The sequence below is a fragment of the Sinocyclocheilus anshuiensis genome, unplaced genomic scaffold, assembly GCF_001515605.1.
Source record: "Sinocyclocheilus anshuiensis isolate Anshui unplaced genomic scaffold, SAMN03320099.WGS_v1.1 scaffold860, whole genome shotgun sequence".
In the NCBI taxonomy this organism is placed as follows: domain Eukaryota; kingdom Metazoa; phylum Chordata; class Actinopteri; order Cypriniformes; family Cyprinidae; genus Sinocyclocheilus; species Sinocyclocheilus anshuiensis.
The window spans coordinates 818,590-845,581 of NW_015548288.1; the positions used below are offsets into that span (position 1 = coordinate 818,590).

General features: G+C 39.0%; 1 protein-coding gene across 3 annotated transcripts; it reads left to right on the top strand.

Annotated features, from left to right (window-relative positions):
- On the top strand, positions 1 to 25,532 carry LOC107655901 (tetratricopeptide repeat protein 33-like). Of its 3 annotated transcripts, none has more exons than XM_016443516.1 (5): positions 1 to 37; positions 1,078 to 1,302; positions 17,059 to 17,140; positions 21,327 to 21,458; positions 24,997 to 25,532. In XM_016443516.1, exons 2-5 carry the CDS (start codon positions 1,079 to 1,081, stop codon positions 25,360 to 25,362), a joined length of 804 nt encoding a protein of 267 aa, XP_016299002.1. In that variant the 5' UTR covers positions 1 to 37; position 1,078; the 3' UTR covers positions 25,363 to 25,532. The 3 variants fall into 3 exon arrangements, with proteins under 3 accessions (XP_016299002.1, XP_016299001.1, XP_016299000.1); XM_016443515.1 differs by having other exon boundaries at positions 17 to 99; XM_016443514.1 differs by having other exon boundaries at positions 17 to 78.
- Positions 25,533 to 26,992: the final 1,460 nt, after the last annotated feature.

Consider the following 26,992-nt stretch of genomic DNA (forward strand, 5'->3'; position numbering starts at 1 on the left):
CGGGTTAGAGGGCTGAGTGGATAAGTCCAAAACATCTGTGAGTAATAGATGAAAACGGGATCTGTCATTGATGCTGGGGTATTTCTATTTATAAATCAGTTTTTTTTTTTTTTTTTCAGTTTTAATTTACGTGTTCAGCCGCACGCGCAAACGTAAAGATTATTTAGAAAATGCCAGTGCAGAAAGTGCATTATTAATTAACGTTTCCGCCTTCAGTTCATATTATTTCACACAATATGAATGTGACCTGTGCAGTAAATCGCATTGGACTGTAAAACAGCCATATGCTACTTCAGGTCTTCATCAGCCTCAGCCTGTTATTGACCTCAAGTTGGCTGTATTACAAGCGCACTTGACCTTCTTGCAGTTACAGGTTCAATATGAGATGACTGAACCAAGAAATGTACATTTCAACTAAGCTTTTTTTTTCTTCTTCTTCTGGGACAGTTACCCCGGTAATTCAAACCACATAAAAATAAATGCAGAGAGCTGACTGTTTGAATATATAAATAACATCTCAACAAAACCTCAACAGTCTGTTCTACACTTTTGTCTTCTTTGATTCCAGTGGCAAATATAGTGATACAATATAGTGTAATGCAAATTTAATAATCAAATATTAATTATTTTGTCAGTGCTTTTGCATGGAAAAAAGCAGTGTAGTATTAAATAAATATAGAGCAGTATTTGAATGGCGATCATGTAATGGTCTAACAAACAAATAGGTCTATAACTTTTAGAATACATTGTAGAAAATACCAATACCTTCAAAGTTTGGCCTCAGAATAGTTTTTCAATGTCCTTCTCACGTCTTGTACTGAAAACTTACTGTTAAAGGATATACGCAGACAATGTTTTTACATTTTATGTAAATGTGGTGAACTTGTTAATGAGTTGTATGAATTTTCAAATAACAGATCTGCCTTCTGAATCACTCTTGGCAGTGCTTATTTGTATTGTTACAATTTTTCTTGAAAGCGTGTGGCTGTCCTGTTAATTGTTACATTTTAATGTAGTATTCACAATTGTTAGTCTTACAGTAGCTGTTCCCTCTTTTGGATTTTTTTGTTTTTTCAGGATGGCCTCTTTTGGCTGGAAACGTAAGGTGGGGGAGAGAGTTTCCAAGATGACAGTGCAGCAGTTTGAGAAGGACTCAGAGCAGGTGGATGACGAGGATGTGGAGAAGGAAAGAGTTGATTGGCTGCATGTCATCAAACGGCGACGAGAGGTGCTGCTGGAGGATTGTGCTGCTAAGAGCAAGAGACTAAAGGATGAAGGAATGCTGCTCGCCGAGCAGGGAAGGTAGACCTCTGTTTGTGTGTTTGTTAAATCCAGCAGTCTTGTGTTCCCCATCAAGTTCGGTCTCTCGACACTGCGTAGCTTACGCTTGGGGTTATCCCCCTCCTCCTAAAATACTGAAGCCTTATTGCATCATGCCGGTAAATCTTACTGGCCAATGATGCTCGAGTGCTCGAGCTAGGGGCGGAGCCACCCACTATATAGGTCGACGTCCAGCGTCATTGCCTCAGAATCTTTCTCCTTCACGAAGCAAGCATCGAAGACTTCTTCTCACCGCCGTTAACTCTTCGCTTTTAGTTTGCCTTTGGCGATCTGGCAAGAAGACGAGATGTCACTTAAGGAGTGCTGTGCATGCGGGGGCCCAATTGAGCTCCCTGATGCACACGATGCGCTGGATGGGCCTGACTGTCCTTCCTATGAGCAAATGACAGTCAAAACCCTCGTCAAGCCGCGGGAGGAAAGGCCGAGGCAGCCACGTGCAGTAGTCCCCTCTGATGAACGCATGTCGACTCAGTTCCTGCATGCTCATCACTCAAGAGAGCCACCTGTTTCCTACACGAGGTCCAGCCACTGCCCCTCGGAGGTTGCCGCCCCCCAGAGACCCGCTCCCTTTTTCCCTGAGGTCCACGAGGAGGTCTCGCGGTCTTGGCGCTCCCCCTATTCGGCCCGAGCCCAAGCCGCGGGATCGCGTATGCTCTCCTCTGTTGACGGAGCCGACCGCTGGGGTTATACTAAGCCACCGCCCGTTGAAGAAGCAGTTGCAGCACATCTTTGTCCATCCGCACGTGGGTGGAAATCTGCGCCATCACTTCCATCAAAGCCGTGCCGCACCACGAGCCACATCGCGGATAAGGCTTATTTGGCAGCAGGCCAAGCAGCGTCCGCGATCCACACTATGGCCGTTCTCCAGGCTTTCCAAGCCAAAATGCTACAAATATTGGATGAGGAGGGGCCGGACTCTGCCGCCTTCAAAAAGCTGCGTTCGGCCACTGACTTGGCGCTCAGAGCCACGAAGAAGATGGCCCAGGGAATCGGCTGCTGTATGGGCAGTCTCGTCACGCTTCAGCGGCATCTTTGGCTGACGTTGACTGACATGAGAGAGTCGGAGAAGGCTCAGCTGTTGGACGTGCCCATGTCCCCGCTCGGCCTGTTTGGTGATGCTGTGGGCTCGTTTTCTGAGAAGTTTCTGGAGGCCCAGAAATAGTCAAAGGCGATGAGTCATTTCCTGCCGAAGAGAGATCGGTCCGCTGCACCTCCGCCACGTTCCAGATCCTCTTCTTCGCAGCATTCAAAAAGGAACGAAAGACTGCCGCCTGCTCCTTCCTTGAGAGCGAGGGTGGACCCGGAGCCAGCTGTGAGACCGAAAGCGAGGCAGTTCCGGTACCCGAAGAAGATGGGACCCCGTCCTTCCGGTGCTGTGCCAGATCCACAGCAGCGTTCCTGACTGGGGTGGTCTGAGGGGGAAGCGGCCGCCCCGAGAAAGACGGACGAGGAGCCGCTTCACAAGAGAGTTCGTCTTGCTGTGTTTCCCCTGCCTGTCCCCTCGCATGTTGCAGGCGACAGGGGGAAATGTTTGTTGTCAATAAAGTTTGCACAAAAAAAGCACAAAACAAATACTGTTCAGCAAAAGAGCTCTTTTTCCCCTCACAGTTGTTCCCAATTGCGCGTTATAAGCAGAGTCCCGTTTTTGAACAGCGCTCTGCAGGGCGCAGGTCCCGTGCGCTCTCTCAGTCTATGCACGAGTGCCCGCCCCGGCTCATGCCGGTGGTCCAGCCGGTGCAGAAGACATCTACGATGCCCCTCAGGTGGTGGGCGGCTCCCCGTCATCAGACGACGGGCCGTCACAGACGCGTCAAGAGGCGCTCCAACCCCTTTCTCACTATTTGGACGTGTGGCGCATGCTTCCAGGAGTGTCGCTACTTCCTGGTCCCCAAAAAGGAAGGGGGTCTTCGCCCTATTCTGGATTTGAGACCGCTGAACCGCGCACTTGCAAAACGCTCGTTCAAGATGTTAACAGTAAAACAGATCCTCGCGCACATTCAGCCCGGGGACTGGTTTATCTCTGTGGACTTAAAAGATGCCTATTTTCACATCCAAATAGCCCCTCGTCACAGGCGCTTTCTAAGATTCGCGTTCGAGGACAGAGCTTATCAATTCAAAGTTCTCCCGTTCGGCTTGGCGTTGGCCCCGAGGACTTTTACGAAGTGTATCAATGCAGCGCTTTCCCCTCTCAGGCAGAGTGGAATTCGCATCCTGAATTATCTGGACGACTGGCTTGTTATAGCCCAGTCACGGGATACACTGGAAAACCACAAATGTCAGCTTCTAGGACATCTGAGGCATCTAGGACTGACGATCAATGTGCAGAAGAGCAAGTTTCGCCCCACGCAGACTATCACATTCTTAGGAATGGATTTGGACTCGCTATCGATGAAAGCGCGTCTCTCTCAAGAACGAATGCAGGCTTTGATCAACGCTCTCACCTCATTCAAACTGGGGAGAGTGGTGATTCTGAAATGCTTTCAGAGACTGTTAGGGCGTATGGCAGCAGCAGCTGTGGTGTGTCAACTTGGGCTTCTGCATATGAGACCACTTCAGCTATGGCTGAAATCCCGGATGCCAAGCAACACGTGGAAGAACGGTCAGTTGCGTGTCTTGGTGACTCACGGATGTATGCAGATGCTAGCCCCCTGGCTCAACACGAGGATGTTCGAGCAGGGAGTCTCGATGGGCAGGGTGGTCAGCAGAAAAATTGTCACAACGGATGCATCATTGACTGGGGAGCCCTTTGCGATGGCAGACTGGCTTATGGCACTTGGATGAGTGCGCAAGCAAAGTGGCATATAAACTGTCTAGAGCTGAAGGCAGTATTTTTAGCTTTGCAAGGCTTTCTTCCACTGATAAAGGATCGACACGTCCTGGTTCGGACAGACAACACGATGGTGGTATCCTATATCAACCATCAGGGAGGTATTCGTTCACGCTCACTTCAAAGGCTGGAGGAACGTTTCCTCCTTTGGGCGGACAGAATCTTTCTGTCGATTCAAGCAGTTCATGTTCCCGGCAGTCAGAACTGTGGCGCGGACATGCTGTCCAGTGGTGGCCCAGTTCTCGGGGAATGGAGGCTGCACCCGCAGACCATTCAGCTGATTTGGAGCCTGTTCGGAGAGGCGGAGATCGACTTGTTTGCCTCAGAGGAGAACGCGCATTGCCAGCTGTTCTTCTTGCTGACGAACGCGCCTCTGGAGGGGGATGCTCTTTCGAGTCGCTGGACCATGAAGCGCAAATATGCTTTTCCCCTAGTGAAGATTATGCCGCTAGTGCTGCAGAAAATCAGAGAGGAAAGGGGGATGGTGCTTCTGTTCGCGCCGAATTGGCCCAACCAGCCGTGGTTCCCGGCGTTGGTAGAGCTTCTAACGGCTCCCCCATGGCTGATTCCGTTACGGAGAGATCTCTTATCTCAGGCAAAGGGCTCGGTGTGGCACCCCAGGCCGGGGCTATGGAACCTGCATGTTTGGCAGGTCAGCGCGGAGAGCAGACGCTAAACGTATCTCAGCGAGTCTTGGATACAATTGCTGAAGCCAGAGCTCCATCTACCAGATGTCTGTACAGTCTGAAATGGAAAGTTTTCACTACATGGTGTATGACGAAAGATGAGGACCCCTCCAGCTGTGATGTGTCTGTCATTGTCATTCTATCGTTTCTGCAGGACTGTTTGGAAGCTGGACGCACGCCATCTACTCTAAAAGTGTATGTGGCTGCTATTTCAGTTTTCCATTTGCCAATCGGTGATCGTTCGGTTGGTAGGCATCATCTGGTGATGAGCTTCTTAAGAGGAGCGCGGTGGTTGCGCCCCTTTCGCTCTAATATGGTACCAGTTTGGGATCTGTCCTTAGTGCTTAGTGCACTTTCCGAGCCACCCTTTGAGCTGCTGCTTTCGGCAAACTTGAAAGTGCTCTCGTTCAAGACAGCTCTCTTGCTCGCTTTGGCGTGTGGTAAGAGGGTGGGCGACTTACATGCACTGTCTACGAACACTGCGTGTATGGAGTTCGGTAAGGATGACTGTATGGTCAGACTGCAGCCTAGACGGGGGTATGTGCCTAAAGTGCTTTCTACGTCGTTTAGAGCGCAAGTCATCACGCTTCAGGCGTTTGCTCCTCAGGATTCAGAGCCAGCGACACACCCGCTATGCCCAGTCCGTGCTCTGCGAGTTTATCTGAAGAGGACTAGTCATTTCAGACAGGCAGAACAGCTGTTTATATGTTTCGGTGGCCGTACCAAGGGACTGCCAGTGTCAAAACAGCGGCTGTCACATTGGATTGTGGAATAAGGCTTCAGTATTTTAGGAGGAGAGGGATAACCCCAAGCGTAAATTACGCAGTGTCTCGTTCCCTTCTTTCAGGGAACCGAGGTTACGTACGTAACCGGAGACGTTTTTAACAGAGGGTTAAATATTGCAAGTTTGGATGAGCTATTAGACAGTCTATATGGGAATAGCAAGACGTGTTTACAGAAAGAACCAAGTCTCAAACAACATTGCTTCTACTGTTTTTAGTTCTTAGTTACAGCCTGAAGCATGATGTATGGTATGAGTCAAAAAGTGAGTCAGTGAGTTGAAATTATGTAAAGACGTTAAATGTTTCCACAGTGTTTTGTGGGTGCTCCATTGTAATCTATTCTGTGTTCGAGTCCAAAATTCCTTAACTTATGTACACTTGAAATTAAGATTTTAATTTTTTGAATGAAATGAAATCTTTCATTCAACAATGACACATTAAATGAATCAAAAGTGAAAGTAAAGAGAATTATAATGTTACAAAAGATTTCTATTTCATATAAATGCTGTTTTTTTTTTTTTACTTTCTATTCATCAAAGAATCCTAAAAAAAATATGATGACAGTTTCCACAAATTATTAAGCAGTGCAATGGTTTTCAACAATGATAATAATAAGTAAAGTTTCTTGAGCACCACATCAACATATTAGAATGATTTCTGAAGGATCATGTGACACTGAAGACTGGAGTGATGATGCTGAAAATTCAGCTTTCCCATCACATGAATACATTACAATTTAAAAGTGTGTTAAATTAGTAAACAGTTCATTTAAATTGTAATAATATTTCAAAATATTACTGTTTTTAAGTTTTTCATCATTTCACAATATTAATATTTTTACTGTATTTTTGATGAAATAAATGTAGCTTTGGTGAACATACGAGATTTATTTCAAAAACATTTAAAATAATCTTACCGACCCCAAACATTTAAACAGTAGCATAGACACATACAGACTGGTAGGACATTGATATCCTGGTTTTGACAGGGAGCTTTCTGTTTGATTTGAAACGGAAAGTCACATAATAAGATACTTGTTGGCCCATGGAAAACCTTTCTCCTCTTACCTGATTTTCAGTAAGTCTCTCTGTTTTTTTACACTCTGGAGGCATGTGCCAGCCAAAATCCTTCCTGGAAAAACCGACAGCTGTTTTGCCTTTACGGTTACTCAACAAGTTATTATTTAATCAGGTCAGTGCATTGGCCAGCAACATGACAAAGCAGTTGTTGTCAATGATAGAAACAGAGTTCTTGGAGTCATCAACAGAGAAGATCAACAGCGGGACTTACTCTGTCAATTATAACAGTGCCACATTCATCCAGCAGATGGAGCTGTGGGTTTGCTATGGACTCTCTGCATGTGGATGCCACTTGTTTGAACTGGTTTTAGGAAATGGTTCACCCAAAATATGCTGGCTCATACAAAACTATTATATGGCTTCAGAAGACTTAAAATATAGTGCAGAAGTTGTATGGAGTATGATGGTTTTTATGGTGCCCTTTTTGTCGTTTTGGAACTTAACAGCCCAGACCCCCATGCAAATGAATTATGTAGACATTTTTTATTATATTTCTGGGTTTGCTATTATTTTAAGAACATTGACTTACAACCGACTATTTACATTATTCATCCTGAATGAAAAACACAGACTGAGCTCATATTAGCAATGATAAAGCTGTTTATTATATCACTTTTCAAAGCAAATCTTGTTGGGTTTTTTTTGTTTATTTGAAGTAGAAAAAAGGATTACATCTATCTACTTTTATTGACATTTATTCTTTCAATGACTGGATAAGCCCGACACCGGACGGAGAGGCCTAGACAGGAGTTCAGTACAGTATGTAGAAGCTGAAAATTTTAGCACTCATATGGGACTTTCAGTTTTAGCATGTCTGTGAAAAGCTCAACCAACGGTCATGAAGCAGGACTGAGCTGAAAAGCAATGCACTCTAATGTGCGCATTGTGCTTTAATTATTTATTTTCTAAGATAATAAGTAATTATGTCATTGTTTAATATGCACTCTCTTTTCTTGGAGGCAGCATTTCTTATATGAATCTCTGTAGCAGGTGTGTCCACATAAACATTAGGATGATCTTCATCTCTTTGAGTTGAGAGGGTGTTACGAAATACGAGACGGTGAGAAAAAGGGCTTCTTTCTCAAGTTTCTCATCTTTTAACCACTTAACCGGAACAATAAGTCAAATTAGGCCGCTTGTTTTCTCACTGTCCAAATAAAAAAGCAATAAACGTCATAGCCAGCAAGCACTTGCAGAGGATAAAAGAAAAGCTTGAATTTACTGGAAGATGGTTTAAAGGCATGGATTAAACTCAAGCTGCCGTTATTGCGGCCTTACCCTGTAAAGCCTTAACAAGTCCATGAGAGGTCGGGGTAAAGTGTGTCACTCTTCAATTTTACAACCTTTTAGCTTCTTTTCTTCTCCGCAACTCTCTGTCTCCATCCTTGTTTGGATTCCTTTAAAAGCTGTAGTCTGAAATGTTTTTAATGGTATAATCAAGCAGCACTTTGGCTCTAATCGTGTAATAGTGCACTGTAGGTCACTGCTGCTTGTGATGTGATTACCGTAGCACTATGCCAATATTTGTTGCACCTGCTTTTTCAGAGAAATTAAAGCAAGGCCGGATAGTGTTCCTCAGAAAATGTAATGAAATGTGGGATGTTGAATTTATTTATTGCCAGATCAAGTCAGGTAAATGACAGGGCCACAGGTTTTAGGATTTATGTATAATTACCCCTCTTGCTAATGGACAGTTTGTCCCTGTAGTGTTTTTTGACTGAAGATTTGGTGTTTTGCATTTGGCAAATACAGTCTTACGGTTGAGCTCATAAAATTGACTAAACACAGCAGGTAACTGTATAAAACGAATGTGAAATGTTCAACTGTACCTATTGACTGCTGAGCAATTTTTTGCTCAGCATAATTAAAAATAACTGTGTGTTCAGTGTGGGGATTTTGTTCAGGAAAATGTTCTACTGGTTTTTGTACAAACTGTTCATCCCTTTTTATTGCTACTGGAGATGTTGACTGTTTTATCATGCGTAGGATGATCTTCAAAAAAGGAAAAACTTTTCGTTAAGTGGCCTATTTAACTGTGCAGGGCAAAAATAGCACTGTGTTACCAGGGAAGGCTTAAATAGGAGTCAAAAGAGGGTTTCTAGGCTCATCAGACCTTGGTACATCCATTCATTGTCATTTAATAAGAATACGAAGTGAATCTAGACTCCAATAGATCTGAATATATTTGAATGTATTGGAGATTTGGAAAAAAAAATTGAAATTAGTGAAGGATGCATAAAATACCCACATTCACATATAAAACTTTACAGTTTGTGGAACTGCTCATAATACATTTAAATATTTAAATATTATGTGAATAGGATGATAGCATTACTCAAAGAAGTTTATGTATCCCTGAGATTTTTATTGTAGAAATGTAGTGTGTATCTGGAGGAATCAATGCATATTTCAGCCATGTGTTTTTACATATATATTTAATAATTTAGCAGATATGTTTACCCTAAATGAGAAACCATGCAAGCTATGTATCATAAGAGCCAACAATATTTGCAGTACAATAGTACAGATGCTACAGCAGGTAACTTGAGGTGACTGTCTCATTCACATTCTTACAAAAGACTCAAATGTCTTTATTACTTTAAATCACCTTTAAATTTCACACGCTTGGTAGCCATTATAGCTGGGGTCAGTGATGATACTCCCTTAAACAATGGTCCTGGCTAATGCTTTACACCAGTAAGTGAAAACCCAGCAGTCCCTGAAGAGGCGTGTTGCCCTTGGTGACTCTTATAATCAAGTTTTTTGGAGAATAAGTGAATTGTGATGAGGAAATTACATGGAGCTGCAGGACAGTGGGAACAGGTCAACACAGTGCACTCACTATGAAGCTGCATTTGAAGCTCACTTTGCTCCTTTGTGTTTTTATACCTGAAAGGGTGTAAATTATGAGTGTCTATGAAACATACTCAATTTGCTGGTGCATATAAACGGGCGATTCTAGGTGAGGGGCCATGGAGGCCAGTGCCCCTTTGTCAACAAGCTTGGCCCTCGATAGAGGCTATTTACACTTAGTGAAATTAGCAGTATTTTTTAGTGATATATGCTATTTACACTAAGTGCGAATAGATTCTATTTATACTATGTTAAAATAGCAGGATATTCTGCTAATTACTTATTGCAAATAGTGGCAATTATCTGCACCTCAGCATTGTAATACATTATTAAACAGTATGCAATAATAACTTATTGAGTGTAAATTTTTATCATAATTCAAATTATTAAATGGATGCCACCTTATTGGGACAAAAGCCCTCCCTACACCTACCCTAACCCTACCCGATACTTTATTTTCAACTTTTTGATTATTTCCTTCATTTTTATTAAAAATAAATGCTTTTCTGATGTGATTTGAAATTTGAAAAGGGGGAAAAAAAGTTTGCCAAAAGGCAGATTCGAACCCGGGTCGATCGCGTCAAAAGGAGTAGGCTATGACACATGCTTTACCACGCTTGAATCTGACGATTGAAGACCGTCTTTTGTAATGTTGACTAGCTCAATCACACGTTGGTGGGTGGAATTAGTGTCAATAGCCTCTGCCAACAAGGTGGCCTATTTGCACTTAGTGTAAATAGACACTACGTTTTTTTTTTTTATTCCCAACAGTTAAACAGTTGCCCACAGAAAAAAAAAACGGGGTGCTGCAGCACCCCCACTTCCCGCGCCTATGTCTGGCCCCCCTAAATTTGAAATCATATCAAAAAGATGCAGGTAAAATAAACTATTTAATTTCAGTCATGTTCACATAGTGAGAAATAATCTTAATCTGTTAGAGATATGTAGAGATCTAATATAGATTTTATATTGCATAAGCATATGAAACATTCATGGCAAACTTTGCAAACTGCTTAACTGCTCAAGATAAACAAGGGACTCATGAACAACTATTGAAAAACAAAAAACATCCAGGTAACGACACACAGTATTACTGTAAGTTTCAAGCATATGTAAACTTTTGAACCGGCATTTTATTTATTTATCTTTTAATTCAGCTATAATTTCTTCTTGTGGACTATAAACATATGAAATTGTTTCATCAGGGCAGTACTAAATAAATAAAAAACAACATGCAATTTTTGATTAATATCTTTTATTTAGTAAAATTAACATTTGGCCATTTCTTCAGGGATGTAAATTGAACATGAATGATAAGGTTACATATAAATGAATTTTCCTACGTTGAATTGTGGTAGGCCCATTTGTAAAATGATGCAGCAGATTTTTTACATTTTTTTAATTTACCATTTTTATTTGTTTTGTTATATAGCGTGTCAAGTTCACACATGTAGCAAAATGCTTAGATGTTGAAAGTGTGTTGTCATCAAGATTACTTGTCAAACAAACAAATAAATTAACTTGACCTAGCAAAATTACTTAGAATAATCCTTAAAAAAAAAAAAAAAATTGGTAGATAAATGTGTGTCCCCCCCACTAACGCCACTGCATATGAATGTTGTATTGTTATCCAACAGTGGTGCCATGCTTAGAAGATGCAGTATATTTATTTCTAACCCAAAATAACAAGTTAGTTCTTGAACTGCATGGGAGTTTTGAAAGCTGGATTTTCTCAGCAGTTTGCTTACTTTGCCATTTAACCCTGAGACCAATTAGTTATCCCAGTATTAACAAGACTTTCACTTAGATTGTTTCTTTTACTTTTTGGTGGGGCTTTTCTTTCTTATAAACTTCCACTCATTTAGATCAAGGTTTACAGCCATAGTTACAGAATATAAACTGTTGCATAGTTAGTAACCTGATAATGCAACACTTTTAAGTATTTTGATATGTGAAAATAATTTGAATACATATTTGACTCTTTGCCATGTGACTTCAGTCAAATTGGAAAAAACAGTCAGGTTGGATAAAATCAATTTTTATGTCACTCAAAATTAATCTTAGTAACCCATTAGATTTTTCTCTTAGTGTGAATCATAAAATCATAATTTATGCACAAGATGAAGTATCACACAGGTGAATAAATGAGCAAATATCACATCAGTACCCATCTGATATTGCTCTATATCAGCATGGCTGTAATTCTGCCATAGGCATGATAGAGATAGATACTGTAACTGTAACTATAGTTCATTCCGACTCAGTTGAACCCAAGGTATTACATGTACTTTGTCACTGCTATGCTGCGATAAACATCTTCATGAAGATCTTCTACGTTCTCATCATTTTTTCTTACAATACAGATCGATATCACATGGGTACGAGTGTAATATTGCATTTATAGTTCATAAATATAGTAATATTGCAGTTCAATGGCACTGTAAATAAATAAGTGTGTAAATAAATATAAGAAACAACCATTGAGTGTCTTAAAAACATTTTGTATGCAGAATTACTTCCTTCTGACACGGATTCAAATCTCAAGTTGACAGTTTAGCTTTTACAGCTGAGCCAAGTCTCTGTTACTAATTCGAAAACGTCACTTAGAACTAATAACAAAGGAACGTTGAGTTGCTTCATTGAAAGCTCACTGTGTTATGTAGAGTCGGGTTGCTTGGGTATTATGAGAGATTATGACATTTGACTAGTGTGATCACTCCAGTCCATACCGTGCCCAATCACGGTTTGCTGAGCAGCTACTACTTTTGTGTGCGCTACTGTCATGATTACAACAACAAACATATAACGGATTATAACGGATATGGTTCTCATCTTATTGATGAACTTTAATTGTAGTGTGCGAGAAAAGCTGCAAGTTCCTCTATCAGCGTCATCTGTCTTCCGTAATAATGTTCTGATACTTGCAGCACCATTAAAGCAGCACTATGTAACTTTTGGCACTCTAGCAGTTAATAAACAGAACTGCATACATCCTGCGGAAGAACATTCCAACCGGAGCTACTTCTCTAAGTTTATGTCAATGGCGATTCACGCAGGTATGTGTTACTCCGCAGCGGTGACGATCCGACCAGGCTACAATAGTCCAAATATAAGTACTTATTATAAGTGTACCGTAGTGATTCGGAATAAGACAAAAATGCGGTTTGGAAGATGAATTCATGATGTACTCGATCATTATATACATTTTGCAAATTTTGAACACAGAAAAAGTTACATAGTGCTGCTTTAAAACAATGAAAATCGCTGCCCTACATAAGTGATAAATCTATTACACAGTCTATTAGCGAAAGCGCTTTTCTTCCTTTTTTTCTTCAAATGAAAAAGTTGGATCGTAGTGACATAAGTATGCTCCGGCCCCGGAACGTTAAGTACAGTGTGAGTGCCGGCCAGCGGGGGAAACTGCTAAATGGTTCCCGTGGTGATATTGGGTGAATATCTCATGGGTGGAAAACATAGATATGTATAGGTAGATGCCACATTCAACCTCTCCAGATATGTCAGTGGAACGGTCAGTATGTCGTCACTCACAATAAAAATCAGTGAGTTTCAAGATGCCACTACATTGCGCAGCCTCTTGTTATAAAAAACACTGAAATTTAAATTCTTAAGAAATTGGATAAACTTTTAAAGGAAAGAATGTGTTGGTTTGTTTTTAATATGTATTAACTCAATATTACAGGTGTTTAAACTATAGTACATTTTAAGCGTCTTATTGGCTAACGGCTTCTTCTTGTATTGTGTTAGTTTAGCAAAATCATCTGCTTAAGTCTATTGCTGATATAGATATTTATACATGCTTATAACTAGGGTTGCAGACAGGTAATTTGCTCTTGAGTGTTCACGGACCTGCTTTGACCATTCCAATATGGCGTACGGCGTACGTATAGCGGCCCATAGAAACAGCCACTTATAGGGAATCTACCTATACATATCTTTGTTGGAAAGACCTCTCAGCCAATCAGATTCGAGGACCAGAAATAACTGTTGAAGAACTGTTGTATCCACTTTTTTCCTGAACACGGAAGTCTTTATACATTAAACAAAACACTATGTCATATTACCATATGCAGTTCAGTTTAGCAGAGTTGCCTGTTTTGACCAGTATGTGAAATCGGCCAAATTTTATCACGTGAACACCCTACAATCCTTGTTCAGTAAGTTATGTCTCATGAAAAAAGTGACCGGACAGATGGTTTGTGTCTCCTGTCGGTATTGTTGACACGTGGGAGCTTTTCCGCTATTAGTGGGACTGTTTCCCGGGTGACATTCATTTAGAGTTAAACTTTAAACTATAGTACATTTTAAGCGTCTTATTGGCTAACGGCTTCTTCTTGTATTGTGTTAGCAAAATCATCTGCTTAAGTCTATTGCTGATATAGATATTTATACATGCTTATAACTAGGGTTGCAGACAGGTAATTTGCTCTTGAGTGTTCACGGACCTGCTTTGACCATTCCAATATGGCGTACGGCGTACGTATAGCGGCCCATAGAAACAGCCACTTATAGGGAATCTACCTATACATATCTTTGTTGGAAAGACCTCTCAGCCAATCAGATTCGAGGACCAGAAATAACTGTTGAAGAACTGTTGTATCCACTTTTTTCCTGAACACGGAAGTCTTTATACATTAAACAAAACACTATGTCATATTACCATATGCAGTTCAGTTTAGCAGAGTTGCCTGTTTTGACCAGTATGTGAAATCGGCCAAATTTTATCACGTGAACACCCTACAATCCTTGTTCAGTAAGTTATGTCTCATGAAAAAAGTGACCGGACAGATGGTTTGTGTCTCCTGTCGGTATTGTTGACACGTGGGAGCTTTTCCGCTATTAGTGGGACTGTTTCCCGGGTGACATTCATTTAGAGTTAAACTTTCCTGCCATACTTCATTAAGTGGGATGAAATGAGACCATTTGTAAGTTTCCATTGGAGAACTGATTATACATGTCTGTACATCTGTAATTTAAGTTCTGAAAGTGCTAACAGTTCAACAGAGACAGATTTTGCTACCAAACAACAGAAATAGCAGGTGACTCCAGTCAGCATATTCCTAATGCTGGACTCAACTTCAATTTCCATGGCTTGCGGATACATTATTTTTATTGTTTTGTTTTGTTTATTTGTTTTTATTGTTTTTGATTAGCATAATCTGTGATATTAAGACTTAATGCTTGAATATTATTAAATTCCCCAGTAATCACATTGTCTTTTTTAAATCTGCCTTTTTAAATTAAATAACGATTAAGTTTGCAGGGGGTTCATGAAACATTGACATCTAAGGCACATTTACAAAGTGACAGACAAATAGTACTTTGACACTGTAGTGTCATAGTGTCACTTACATTAAGGATGACGTAATAGTGCATAACATCGCACAGTTTCACGTGACTCCTGGCTCAACATGGCTATAAAGACAGTGCCATACAGTCTGTGTCCCATCGTCAACACGAGGGGAGGAACAGGGCTTCCAGACTTTATAGTGATGAAAGGCTTTGTCAAATACTGTACCAACATACCAGCACATTGTACTTTGATGTTGTAGATGTTTTGCCTGTTCAGGCATCACTGGCACCCAATTCTGATATGAAGTTTTATTTACCATGTTTTGCACAGTCAGCTAATTTTATAGTGTGAGGTACATTTGAAAATAGGAAAGGAAGTATGCCTTTCCTCATACCCACACCCACTTTTGCAGGTACAGTAACACTATGTACTTTTTGCCTTTCCATAGCTTATGACGTGTTTCACAATCACGTACTTGGAAAACATCTAGTAAATTCCTTTTAACTGACTTTGATGGGGTTTTTTTTTTATTTCCCTGAGGGTGCTTTGATGAAAGCCCTTATAAGGAAGCCCTTATCTCATCAGTTACCACAAGTCTTTGATCGCTGTACATTATTTGCATGATGATAAACACAGACATGGCACAACTTTAAAAAGCTAGACCATTTTTATGGACTCAGAAAAATGGCATGTTGTATTTGCACAGCTGATGTTTAACACTAGCTTAGTTTTTTGCTTAGCATTGTGTAAATACAGGAGCTGGTTCAAAGAAGAGGAGGTAATGAGGTCTGACCCTCATTACCAGCATTTTCAACAAGTGATTTCAACAAATTTGAACTTCACGTTTCAACCTTTGTGACGTAGGTGCAGTAATTACTTTGGTTTTCTTAGAAAGCTGCATTTTTCTGACATAAAACATTCAGGCACACAATGCACCTGTAAGTTTATTTTCAAAACAGTTGATCAGTTAACCAGTGAACAGTTTTCAGTTAACAAGCCTTTTGGTTTCTTTCACAATGAATTCATTGACAACAAGCAGAGCAGAGCAGAGCAATACATTTTGGGAAAGATAAGTTGACAATACTGATCAAGTGTTTGCTTCCTTTGTCTGTGCAAGTTTAGTAGTATGCCAAGAATTTAAACAGCCAGTATCAAATAACATTCAGTTTGGCTCCTTTTTAGTCCTTAACGTTTTATTTTGTGAAATCTGACTCCTCGTGTTCTATTTTCCCCATGAAAATATTATAAAAAGTTTAATTTTATAATGTAAGCATCTGTAATATGTCCCAAGTTTAATGTCAAATAGTTCTGAATTGTACTACAGTTGTAGGAGACTGTTTTCTTTTGAGTAAAAGTTATAAGTAGTCATTATAAGAAGGTGATTTTTTTTTAAACCCCATACCCTGATGAGATATCAAAACACGTATTTATACTCTTTTGTCTGTTAGCTTTTTCTGGAGAGAAGGAAAATAAGAGAAGACTTGCATTTGCAAGTGTTAAACATGTCGTCAGATATCCTGTTTTACCCCACGTTGCTCAGTCTGCCTCAGTTGTTGTGAGGGTCTGCGTGGGTGTGCATACATACATTATATTGTGTATTTGCAAACCAGGAAGCTCTCATGTTTATGCTTGGAAACTATGTTTGTCTTGCCTTTATAGCAAAGATTTATATATTCTCCAAGTCCTGATAAGCCACTCAAAATGCATGTTTTTTTTTTAGTTAGCGCTATTGCTGTTCTATTTACTAAAATTGACTCTTTTTCTAATGCATGAAGTTACCAGACTAGCTGAAAGATGTATTTGAATCATCTGTTGTTTCAATGTGAATTTGCTTTTCATTCAGACCAACAAATATTTGTTGTGCACGTGGTATGAATAAGACCATTCACTGACAATTTGTTTAGTTTTTCGTTCTTTGTAGGTGTTGTATAATAAGTTAAATTCTATTTGCCATATGAATACGCCTTGCTAAACAGATTTTGCATTGTAGAGGTTTGGCCTTTCATGACAATTTGATTGTAAGTGTTATAATAACAAAGTGAAATTATTAAATAAATGTGTTCTTGTATGTACATTTGCACTATTTTCTGTGTGTGTTTGAACATACTGTAGTTGTTATGCGTGTTTAAATTTGTAAAATAATTTACCGGAGTATTTTCTGTATATGTGTTTGCTGTAGGAACTGGGAGGCATTGAAGAAGTGGGATGAGGCGATTCAGCTCACACCAGACAATGCTGTGCTCTATGAGATGAAGTCACAGGTAAAAAAGAAAATCAGTTCAGTTCATACACACTACAAAAAAATGTAAGTCTGCAATAGTGGAATTTACTCTAGATGTAGAGACGCACAGCGTCTCTACACAGCGTGTTATGCTGACACACATTTTCCTCTCTTCTCTCTGGCTGTTGTTTTCATTTCCTCCTCACCAAGTTTCAGTCTCCAAACACAGTCCCTAACTGTGGCTTTATAACAGAACATTTTGACGTCTAGGGTTTTTTCCCCGTATTTTCCCTTCTCTACTCTCACAGTCTTGTGCTGCTACAGCACAAACTGTATCTTACATCGAGAGCACGATGGACATACTGTACCTGTCCTTCACTCTGGATTGAATTATTATTCCTTGAGGACGTGGACGATTTTAGAAAGTGGTCCTGAAAATGCAACCCACATTATCATAAATAAATGATGCCATTTAGCACATGCTTTCTTGTGTCTTAATGTAGGGAAAGCCCTGCTGGGTTTAAGTGTCTTGCGCAAGAACGCAGTGGTGATCGGACAAAGCTGTTACACTAGTTCACCAGTTCATGAGTCACATTTACTTGGGATCAGACATGGGATCCTTCGTGTAAGTAGCCTAGATATGTAATCATCTGTCTACCACATCTGTGTTTGTGAGGAAATGTGTTGAATACAATGAAATGTTATAAACAAGCAGTGCTGAAGGAGTGCTGTGCTGCTTTTATTACCCTGACTAATAAAAAATAATTACAATTATTAATACAATTATTGCTATATATATTAAAACAATTGGAAGCACAATTAATATGTGTCTAGATATTTGTCATTTTAAATTTTAGGTCAAAAGGTTTTAAGGTCATAAGAAATGAAACATAAAATGTAAGTGTATCCAAATGCATGACTAGTTTTGAAAGTGGCAATTGTGTAATATAAATACGTTATTGATTGTATTTTTGTTATTCACTGAATGTTGGTTGAAATAATGTAATGAACAGGATCATAGAGTTTGCTTCAGCTGATGGTGGGCTGTTTATGAAAAAAGTTTATGGATCACATTAATATGATAGCAGCTCGTAATGAATTGTAAACCTGTTTTAAGATAATGAAGGACAGCGTTAAGACCCTTAAAGAAAAAAAAGCCTCCAGGCAGGCTGCTCCTTCAAAATGTTTGCAAGCACCTGCTTTTGTACAAATCAAATGGTAACAGGATATATTTGTAAAACATTTGCGTGATGAAAATCACTGATAAAAATCACAGAATAGATAATATTATTGTTAAGATGGCAGAGCTGCCAGAGCAGATGGTGGTCTCAGGTTATGATGAGTCAAAGATGCCCATTCGTTTCAGTCTACAAATGACCTGGTCAGCTTTTTATTTGCTCCTTCATTTGTCAACTCATTCACTCATCTTACCTTTAATATCCTGCTGTCTTTCACTCTCTCCTGTCAATTTTCCACTCCTATGATCTCATCTCAGCTCTGACAGTCAAGATGAGAGTCTGCTTCAGGACATTACAGTATCTTGGATCTAGCAGAGACAGATTGACTCAAAATTTTAGACAGTTTTTCTATTGAGCATTTTTATTATATTTTCATCTCTTTGACAACTTAATTGAATTTAATTTTCTACTAAACAGAGGGTATTGATAGATCTAAATGTTATGTAATTAATTTTAGTTTCTCTCCTTAACTTGTTCATCAGGATCATAGTTACTATATGTTTTGCTATTTTGACATGTCATTTTTAAATTGCAGGCATTCAAATCGATGACAAAGTTCTGTGACAAAATAGAACGAAGACCGATTTAACCTTTTGACTTTCATGATTTCAACATATCTGCAATGTAAGCTCTTCTCAGGAAAAAAAATTCTGTAGTTTTTACAAAATAATGTTGGCAGCTGTGGTTGCCATTGGATTGCATCATTTGGATTTCTCTTTTATTTGACTTCACTAATCTGTACAGAATTTGCTGAATGGCCCTAAATCTTGACATAGATGTTTGCATACTTGCTTACTCAATCATACGCACACATGTATGTCTGTTCAGTCTTCTTGTAACCCTGTTTTGTCTTTTTCATCCCTTCACTCTCTCTTTTTCTATATTTTTCATTCTCTATTTTTGCTCACTTTTAAACTCTTCTTTCATCGCCCTTCATCTTATCTTTGGCATAAGTGTCTTGGCTTTGATGTCTGTGAACGTTGTTCTTCATGGGACAGATGAGTTTGAGTGAAATGTCAAGTTGGGCTTTAAAACACCTTTCAACGGATTGATTTTCTGATTACATTTTCTATCAAAGCAACAACGATCACATATTCCCATATGGGTGTAAACTTCAGAAACTGAATAAAGCCTAAATCAAATATATGTGAAACTGTTAATGTAACAGTGAAAGAACAGGTTTTACAATACAATTGGGTATCTATCGTAGTGAAAGAAAGAAAGAAAATAGAAATAAAAAATAAATAAATGCATGCATATAAACATGTTTCTTTCCCAAAAAAACTGCATCTGGAAAAACAATAAAGTTGTTTTCTACATGCTATAAAGAGTATGTCAGAATGATCACGATATATTGAGCTGAGTGCACATGAACAACTACTTTCTTTCAAATTGCTATTGATCATAATACATTACTGTGAATGTTGACTTTACTCTTTTATTTGTTGCACCCAATGTGCATTTTTTCTTCCTGCCTATATAAAACTGTCCAGTCAGTCCATTTTATTCTGAACAAAATCACTTGAACTCACATCATGTCATTATGACTTCCAAACTCATAAGTGGGAATTTCCCAGAAGCATTTGAGCGCAGCATAGGTCAGGGATTCGTTTCAGCACTGGTTGCAATTAAAAGATCTGGCTAGCCTTATTTTCCCCTTCTTGTAGTGACCTTTTCTGACTGATCACATGATCATAAGAGGTGAGTCACCTGAAAAGAGTGAGAAGGTGATGATTGAGTGTGTCCCTCATTAGTAATCTGATCGCATTGAAGTGGCAGATTGGCAAGTTTATTTTAAAATTCCCTTCTCAATGTGTCACCGTGTCCCCTGCATCTGCTTATTACACTCCTGTTTAGCAGCGGCGCTCACCTCAACATCTGAATCTAACATTTTTCAGCCTGCCTGCAAATTCAGAACCAAACCTGCTGGAAACTAAGATTACAGCCCAGTTTTGTGCTTTAACTGCTGTTACCCTGGCAACACCCTGCCCTGTATAAAGCTGGTATTTAGTTTGATTATTGGGCTGACCTGAATTTAAAGGCTTTAAGTAAATAAAACTCCATAATGGAAACATCTGTGATGTAAGAACATCCCTGTGTTGCCACGTAGTGCAGTGTTTGCTCGCTCGTTGTCGTTATATTGTCTCTCTCTTATGGCCCAAGTGGATGTTTTGCGTCGTGATAACACTTTATTGATGTTTAAAATTACATTTTAAATTACATCAGCTTGGTACCTGTTGTAACTGAGTAAATATGAATAGAGTTGCTCATTCTTGACATTAATTTGTTGACCAAACCTGAAGGCTAATTCAAAATATGTTACTGTTACTGAACAGTATGTTACTGTTATGTTACTGAAATTAGGTTTGTGGTGACAATTAGTTAGTTTTGTTCTCCTATAAATTATACCTAGTCATACCTCAAAATTGTTGTATTCTTAAAAAATGTAATTTGCCAACAATGTGCTACAGCAGCTGTTGTAAGTTGCATAAATCACATTTTTGTTAAGGCTGGAATACACTACACAACATTTGCCCACATTTTTACAGTCTTTAGGAGTCATTGCACGTTGCCATAAGAGCCACTCTGAATTTTGGCCAGTTGGAGGAGATGGATTTCACAGAAACTCCTGTAGTGTATGATGGGCACAGACTCCATATTTATCTTCATAGTTCCAGACTGTGATTCCATCCAGTTGGAGGAGTCAGTTTTAGAGCTCATATTGTTTTCATTTGTCATGCGTCTTCTAGCAAAGAGGCGCTTGTTCTGTTTGACTTTATTGTGTTGGAAACAACCGGTAGTCTGGTAGCGTGTGATCATCATTCATTTGGTGTATGATTCCTAGTTTTTCTCTGTAACCATTTACAAAGTCTGCAGGTGTTTGATGCCAAGTCTTTTCAAATCTGTTTAGATTTTAAAATGAGTGTTGAGAAAATATTTCAGGAATTGAGTCTGTCAACTTCTAACCTTGTAATGTGTAACCCTTAGGTGTTGATCACCCTTCAAGAGGTGTTCCTGGCTGTGCAGTCTGCAGCGATGGCCACCAGACTCCGCCCCCTCTGGTGGGAGGCGTGGCAAACTCTGGGTCACGCCCAACTAAGTCTTGGCGAAGTAGAGCTAGTAAGTAGATTTTACGTAATGAGCTACAATTATCTAGTCAGTTCAGTGCCTTAGGCAAGCACCTAAATAACCCAAATGAACAGCCGACCTTGGAAGTCAGTTTATTAGATGATGAATTGTTTCCACACAAACAGTTTATTCAGCATTTTGAGGCATCTCCTTCATTTTTAAGCGAACAACCTCTAGTCTCCTAGCCAGCATATTTCTGTGTTATGGTATCAGTGTCCTTGTCAGTCAGTATGAGGTAGATGTGTCCTCTTGCCACTTATCCATCACTCAGATTGAGTGTCATTGTGATGAAATGTGTAGTTCAGTACATCCAAGCCCAGGAGCATGGAAGAGTACTTTAAGAGGAACACTGCCACAACTTACATGCCCCGACCTGTGTGTGATTGATTGTGTGACAGACATGCTTAATGAAAGAAAACCTTGCAGATCCTGAAGTTCTCCAGCTAGTAAGTACTTGCGTGTGTCTGTTGTAATCCAAACGCTCATCGCGCACACTGAGTTTGACATCTTGGCTAGAGATTGAATAAATACTTTACTATTTTGGGCTAAGCATGCCTTGTCAAGTCATTCACCAAAGAGAAAAATAACCTGAGGATGGAGGAGGACTCAAATGAAATGTTAGGACTAATGTTTACGTTCTGTGATTTTTAAGAGGGCTAGAGTTTTTTGCAGGATCATGGAACACATTTTCTTAGAACTGCTGCAGTGATAATTGACTTCCTGTTGAAAGGGTATTCATACCAAGGACAATAACTATTTTCCTACCCAAATCTTTAATTCATAGTACATCCTTTTTCAGATTTATTCAAACTATGTCAGTCTCAAATGAAAATGTGTAACATCAATAAGAGCACCTACATTTGCTCTTATGAAAATAATTACTTTTAATAACATTTACGTGTATCGGGTCATAGTAGAGTTCATAGTATCAATGTTTATGCATTGTTGAAACATTTGGAAATGTGTTGACCACTTGTAATCATTTTTAAATGAGTCTCTTTTCAATTGACACTGATTTGCATTTTCTTTGATTCTGATTCATAGTATCCACCATTTTTCTCGCAACATTGCATAATTTGACAAATTCTTTAAAGAAAAGCAGCTCATTTTACAATGTCCAGTTCATTCCAGCTCACAAAAGATTAATATCCAATCAATTTGACCACATTATGAGAACATTTTACTGAAAATCATGCTGTTCTGGGAAATCTCCAGTGCATTCCAAATGAAAGTTCTATAAAGTCTGAGTCAGAAATGAAGAGGCTGGAGAAGAAGTGTCAGGGGTTTTATTTTTTTATTTTGTCCCCTTAGTATATTTTCATAAATTCTTGCACAAAAGGTGTAGTACAGTTTTAAAGTACACAAGTTTTTCTTATAAATCGCTGATAGTAATTTTCTTTGTCTGGAGTTATGACATTTTGATTAAGTTAATAATCAAAATGTCATAACTTCATAACAATGAGTTATATATATGAAATATATGCATAATTGTTCACAATAAGATCAATAACATGCATTTAGAAAATTGATAGAATGAATTTCTGTTTCATTCCTTCTGCTATTGTTATAACCACATGAAAATATCAAGTAACTTTTGCATTTGTACATACACGCATGCACACACACACACACACACACACACACACATACACAAAAATAATCTTATATGATTCAGCACTTTTCAGTTTGGTGTGTTGGTGGATGGAGGAGCAAGACTGAACGAGTCTCTATACCATGACTTCAGCACAACTGTTGAAATCATCTCTGTTAAATCGATCAGGACTCTGGAGGAGAAAAGGTCTCCCGAAGCCATCAGATGGCTTTATTCCTCATTAAAGGTTTTCTTCATTACAAGGGCTGGGGATTCTTGGCTCCTGCTCACACTGGCTCTGATATTCTTCTTCTCTCAGGCTGATATGTGATCTAGTGTTTCTGTTGAAGGAGTGACAATTCCTTTGTAGATTGTTGGGTCAGTAGGGCAATTATGAAGGTAAACTGCCTCACTAAATCCTATTTATGAATTCATTATTTTCCCAGGGGATGAAGAGAAAGCAAATGTCGTTCTTTTTCTCTCTTTCATCCTCTCGTCCCCTGGGTAACATGAGCAGGGTGACTGATTCACAGCAGGAACTAGGCTTTAGTCCTCATACAGAATTAAATGAACATGTGTTTTATCAGTTCTCCATAGACCGAATGACCTCTTCAGCACTCAAGCAGCTGTGACGCTGTTTGCACATAAAAACCACCTTCATAAAATAAATATTTAGCTTTCTGACAATCATTTTAATACTGTGGATACTGAATATTGAGTGTAGATCTGACACATGCAGCAGTTCAGTGTGTGTATTGAAAGATGTGTTTCATTCTTAATAATGGGCCTTGCAGCTGCTGTTTGTTTTGGTTTTGTTTTTTGTTTTTTTTGTATGCAAGCATGGATGATGTGATTTGTTAAGGCTTATTATAAGTCCTTATTTAGTTTTATTGAGCTGAAACCACATGCGTGTTTCTTTTTAACTTATTTCTTAAAGTGGGTTTTTGGGAAGAAATGGGAAATTACTTTTGTGTGAAAGTGAAGTTGTTTTAGTACATTTTCATTAGTTCCAGAAGGCTGCAGAGGTTTATTTTATCATGAGAAGAGCAAGGAGTCATGAATGCTCATTTGGTTTGACTGTACAGTAAACATCTGTTCCATGTTAATTTTGGAGTGTAAGGTATGTGCTCTTGAAGTGAAGAGTCCATGCATGTTATATTTTAGCAAAACGGAGAAGAGGGCAGAACTAGCGTTCAGTATGCCACTGCTTTTGGTTATATGAAACATTTAAATTGAAATAAAAATATGAAATAATTAAAATTAAACTTAATTGGTCTTCTTGAGATTGCAGTTAGGTTGGAAGAGTTAGATTTAAAGATTAATCTCAAGCTGTACATGTGTGACAAATTTTGTTAGTGGATTTGTCAGGGGAGACTCGGGATGTGCTTGCTTATTTATTTATTTATTTATTTTTGTGCTCTATGACATAAACTTTTTAAAATTTAAATAAATTAATACTTTTATTCAGCAAGGATGCATTCAATTAATCAAAAGTGACAGTAAAGGCATTTATAATGTTGAAAAAGTTTTATATCTCAAATAAATGCTGTCCTTTTGAACTTTCTATTCTTCGAAGAATACTGAAACGTATTATTAGGGTAGTAAACAGTTTTTAACATTGATAATAATAATAATAAATGTTTCTTGAGCAGCAGATTAGCATATTAAAATGATTGAGGACTGGAGTAATGGCTGCTGAAAATTCAGCTTTGCCTCAGAGGAATTACATTTGAAAAAAGATTAAAATACAAAACAATTTTAAATTGTAATAATATTTCACAATATTGATGTTTACAGTATTATTGACCAAATAACGCTTATACAATAAGATTCCATTTGTTATCATTAACTAAGAATAAAAAAATACTTCTAAAGCATTTAATAATCCTAGTTTATGTAAATTTCCACACGTTTTATGTTTCCCTCTGTGCGCTCCAGGCTGTACGGTTCTTCCAAGTGGCATTGCACCTGCATCCGTCTGAGCGCCCCCTCTGGGAGGAAGACCTAGGCTGGGCCTTACAGCTCCGCGAGCAACAAAAAGCTCCCTGTGAAAGAGCGAAACAGGAAGATGAAGCCCGAAGGCTCCTTGTGGAAGCTCCTGAGCTGAAGAGCGATTGTGATTTTGAAAGTGATGAAGTGATTGAGGCTTGCACAGCCATGGCTGATAGACACAAAAAATATGAGGACTTAAAGAAAACAGTGGTTGTGGACGCACGCGGGGTCGCCAAAGAGGTGATTGTCGAAGATGACAGCAAACCCACTTCATCCTCACAGTGTTGTTTAGTCAAGGCACGAGGACTCTGAGTGAAATAGAGACTGGTTTTGTGTCTCCTCGTCTGTGTATATTGCTTAGATTATGTATGTATTGTTGAGTTGATTTGATAATCCAGGGTTCTGATTGACTTCCGCATAGTGTTTAAAGTGTTAGTTCACCCAAAAATGAAAATTCTGTCATTAATTACTCACCCTCATGTCGTTCCAAACCCGTAAGACCTTCTTTCATCTTCGGAACACAAATGAAGATATTTTTGATGAAATCCGAGAGCTTTCTGACCCTGCATAGACAGCAACACAACTGAAACGTTTAGTTATGGGCCAGAAAGGTAGTAAGGACATCGTTAAAATAGTCCATGTAACATCAGTGCTTCAACCGTAATGTTATGAAGCTGTGAGAATACTTTTTGTGTGCAAAGAAAACAAAAATAACAATTTTATTCAATAATTTCTACAAAAAGTATTCTCGTAGCTTCATAAAATTACGGTTGAAGCACTGATGTCACATGGACTATTTTAACGATGTCCTTGCTTACTACCTTTCTGGGCCATAACTAAGCATTTCAGTTGTGTTGCTGTCTATGCAGGGTCAGAAAGCTCTCGTATTTCATCAAAAAAATCTTAATTTGTTTTCTGAATAAGAAAGAAGGTCTTATGGGTTTGGAACGACATGAGGGTGAGTAATTAATGGCAGTATTTAAACTTTTGGGTGAACCAACCCTTTAACAAAGTTATTATTCCCAGTGAATTTGTAAAGTGAGCACCAGATTCCCAGAAGTATTTGAAATGCTTCTGGATCATTCTCACTCAAACAAGAGCATAAATTCCTTCCTTTGACTGAAGCATTCTGTGGTTATTTAATTGTTTTAGTGCGGCTAAGCATCGCCTTTTAAGTTTCCAAAATAGCAGAGCAATCCCTTCTTAATGTACACACTTGATTAGCAATTTCATCATTTCTAGTTGGCATTTATTCAGTCCTGTTTTATGTGAGATGTGAGCCCTCACTTGGGACCCTAGGGCTGTTATAGTAGTGTGAATCACTGATGTACTAGGGGTGGGTGGATCGATCCTAATATCGTTAGTATCGATACCAACGTTTGTATTGGTATCAGATCATATACCAGCCGGATGAGATCAATACTTCAGGTTCATTTTCTCTCCTCTATGCTTAGTACATTGCTTCCGCTTCATCAAAGAGTTGACATATCTGTGTGTGTACATACACCGCTCCTTTCACATCTTGTATGCACACGTTGCTCCTCCTTATATGGGAGGAAAACACTTAATGTGAAACTTTGCAAACTGCCTTATATTCTGGGTTTTTCTGCTTGTCTGTAAATAGTATTTTCACATTAAATGTTTTTCACATTAAGCGTTTCTCACATTAAGCGTTTTAGAATGTCCTACTGAGACAGAAGTCACTGGCAGAGTCCTTTCAGAAAGGCAAAGAATATCCACGTAGCAATGGTGAATGTAATATTTTAGTGGTAACACTTCAGTATAGGGACCAATTCTCACTATTAACTAGCTGCTTATTAGCATGCCTATTATTAACATATTGGCTGTTTATTAGTACTTATAAAACATTTATTCTACATGACCATATTTGTACATCCCTAATGCCTAAACTTAACAACTACTTACTAACTATTAATAAGCA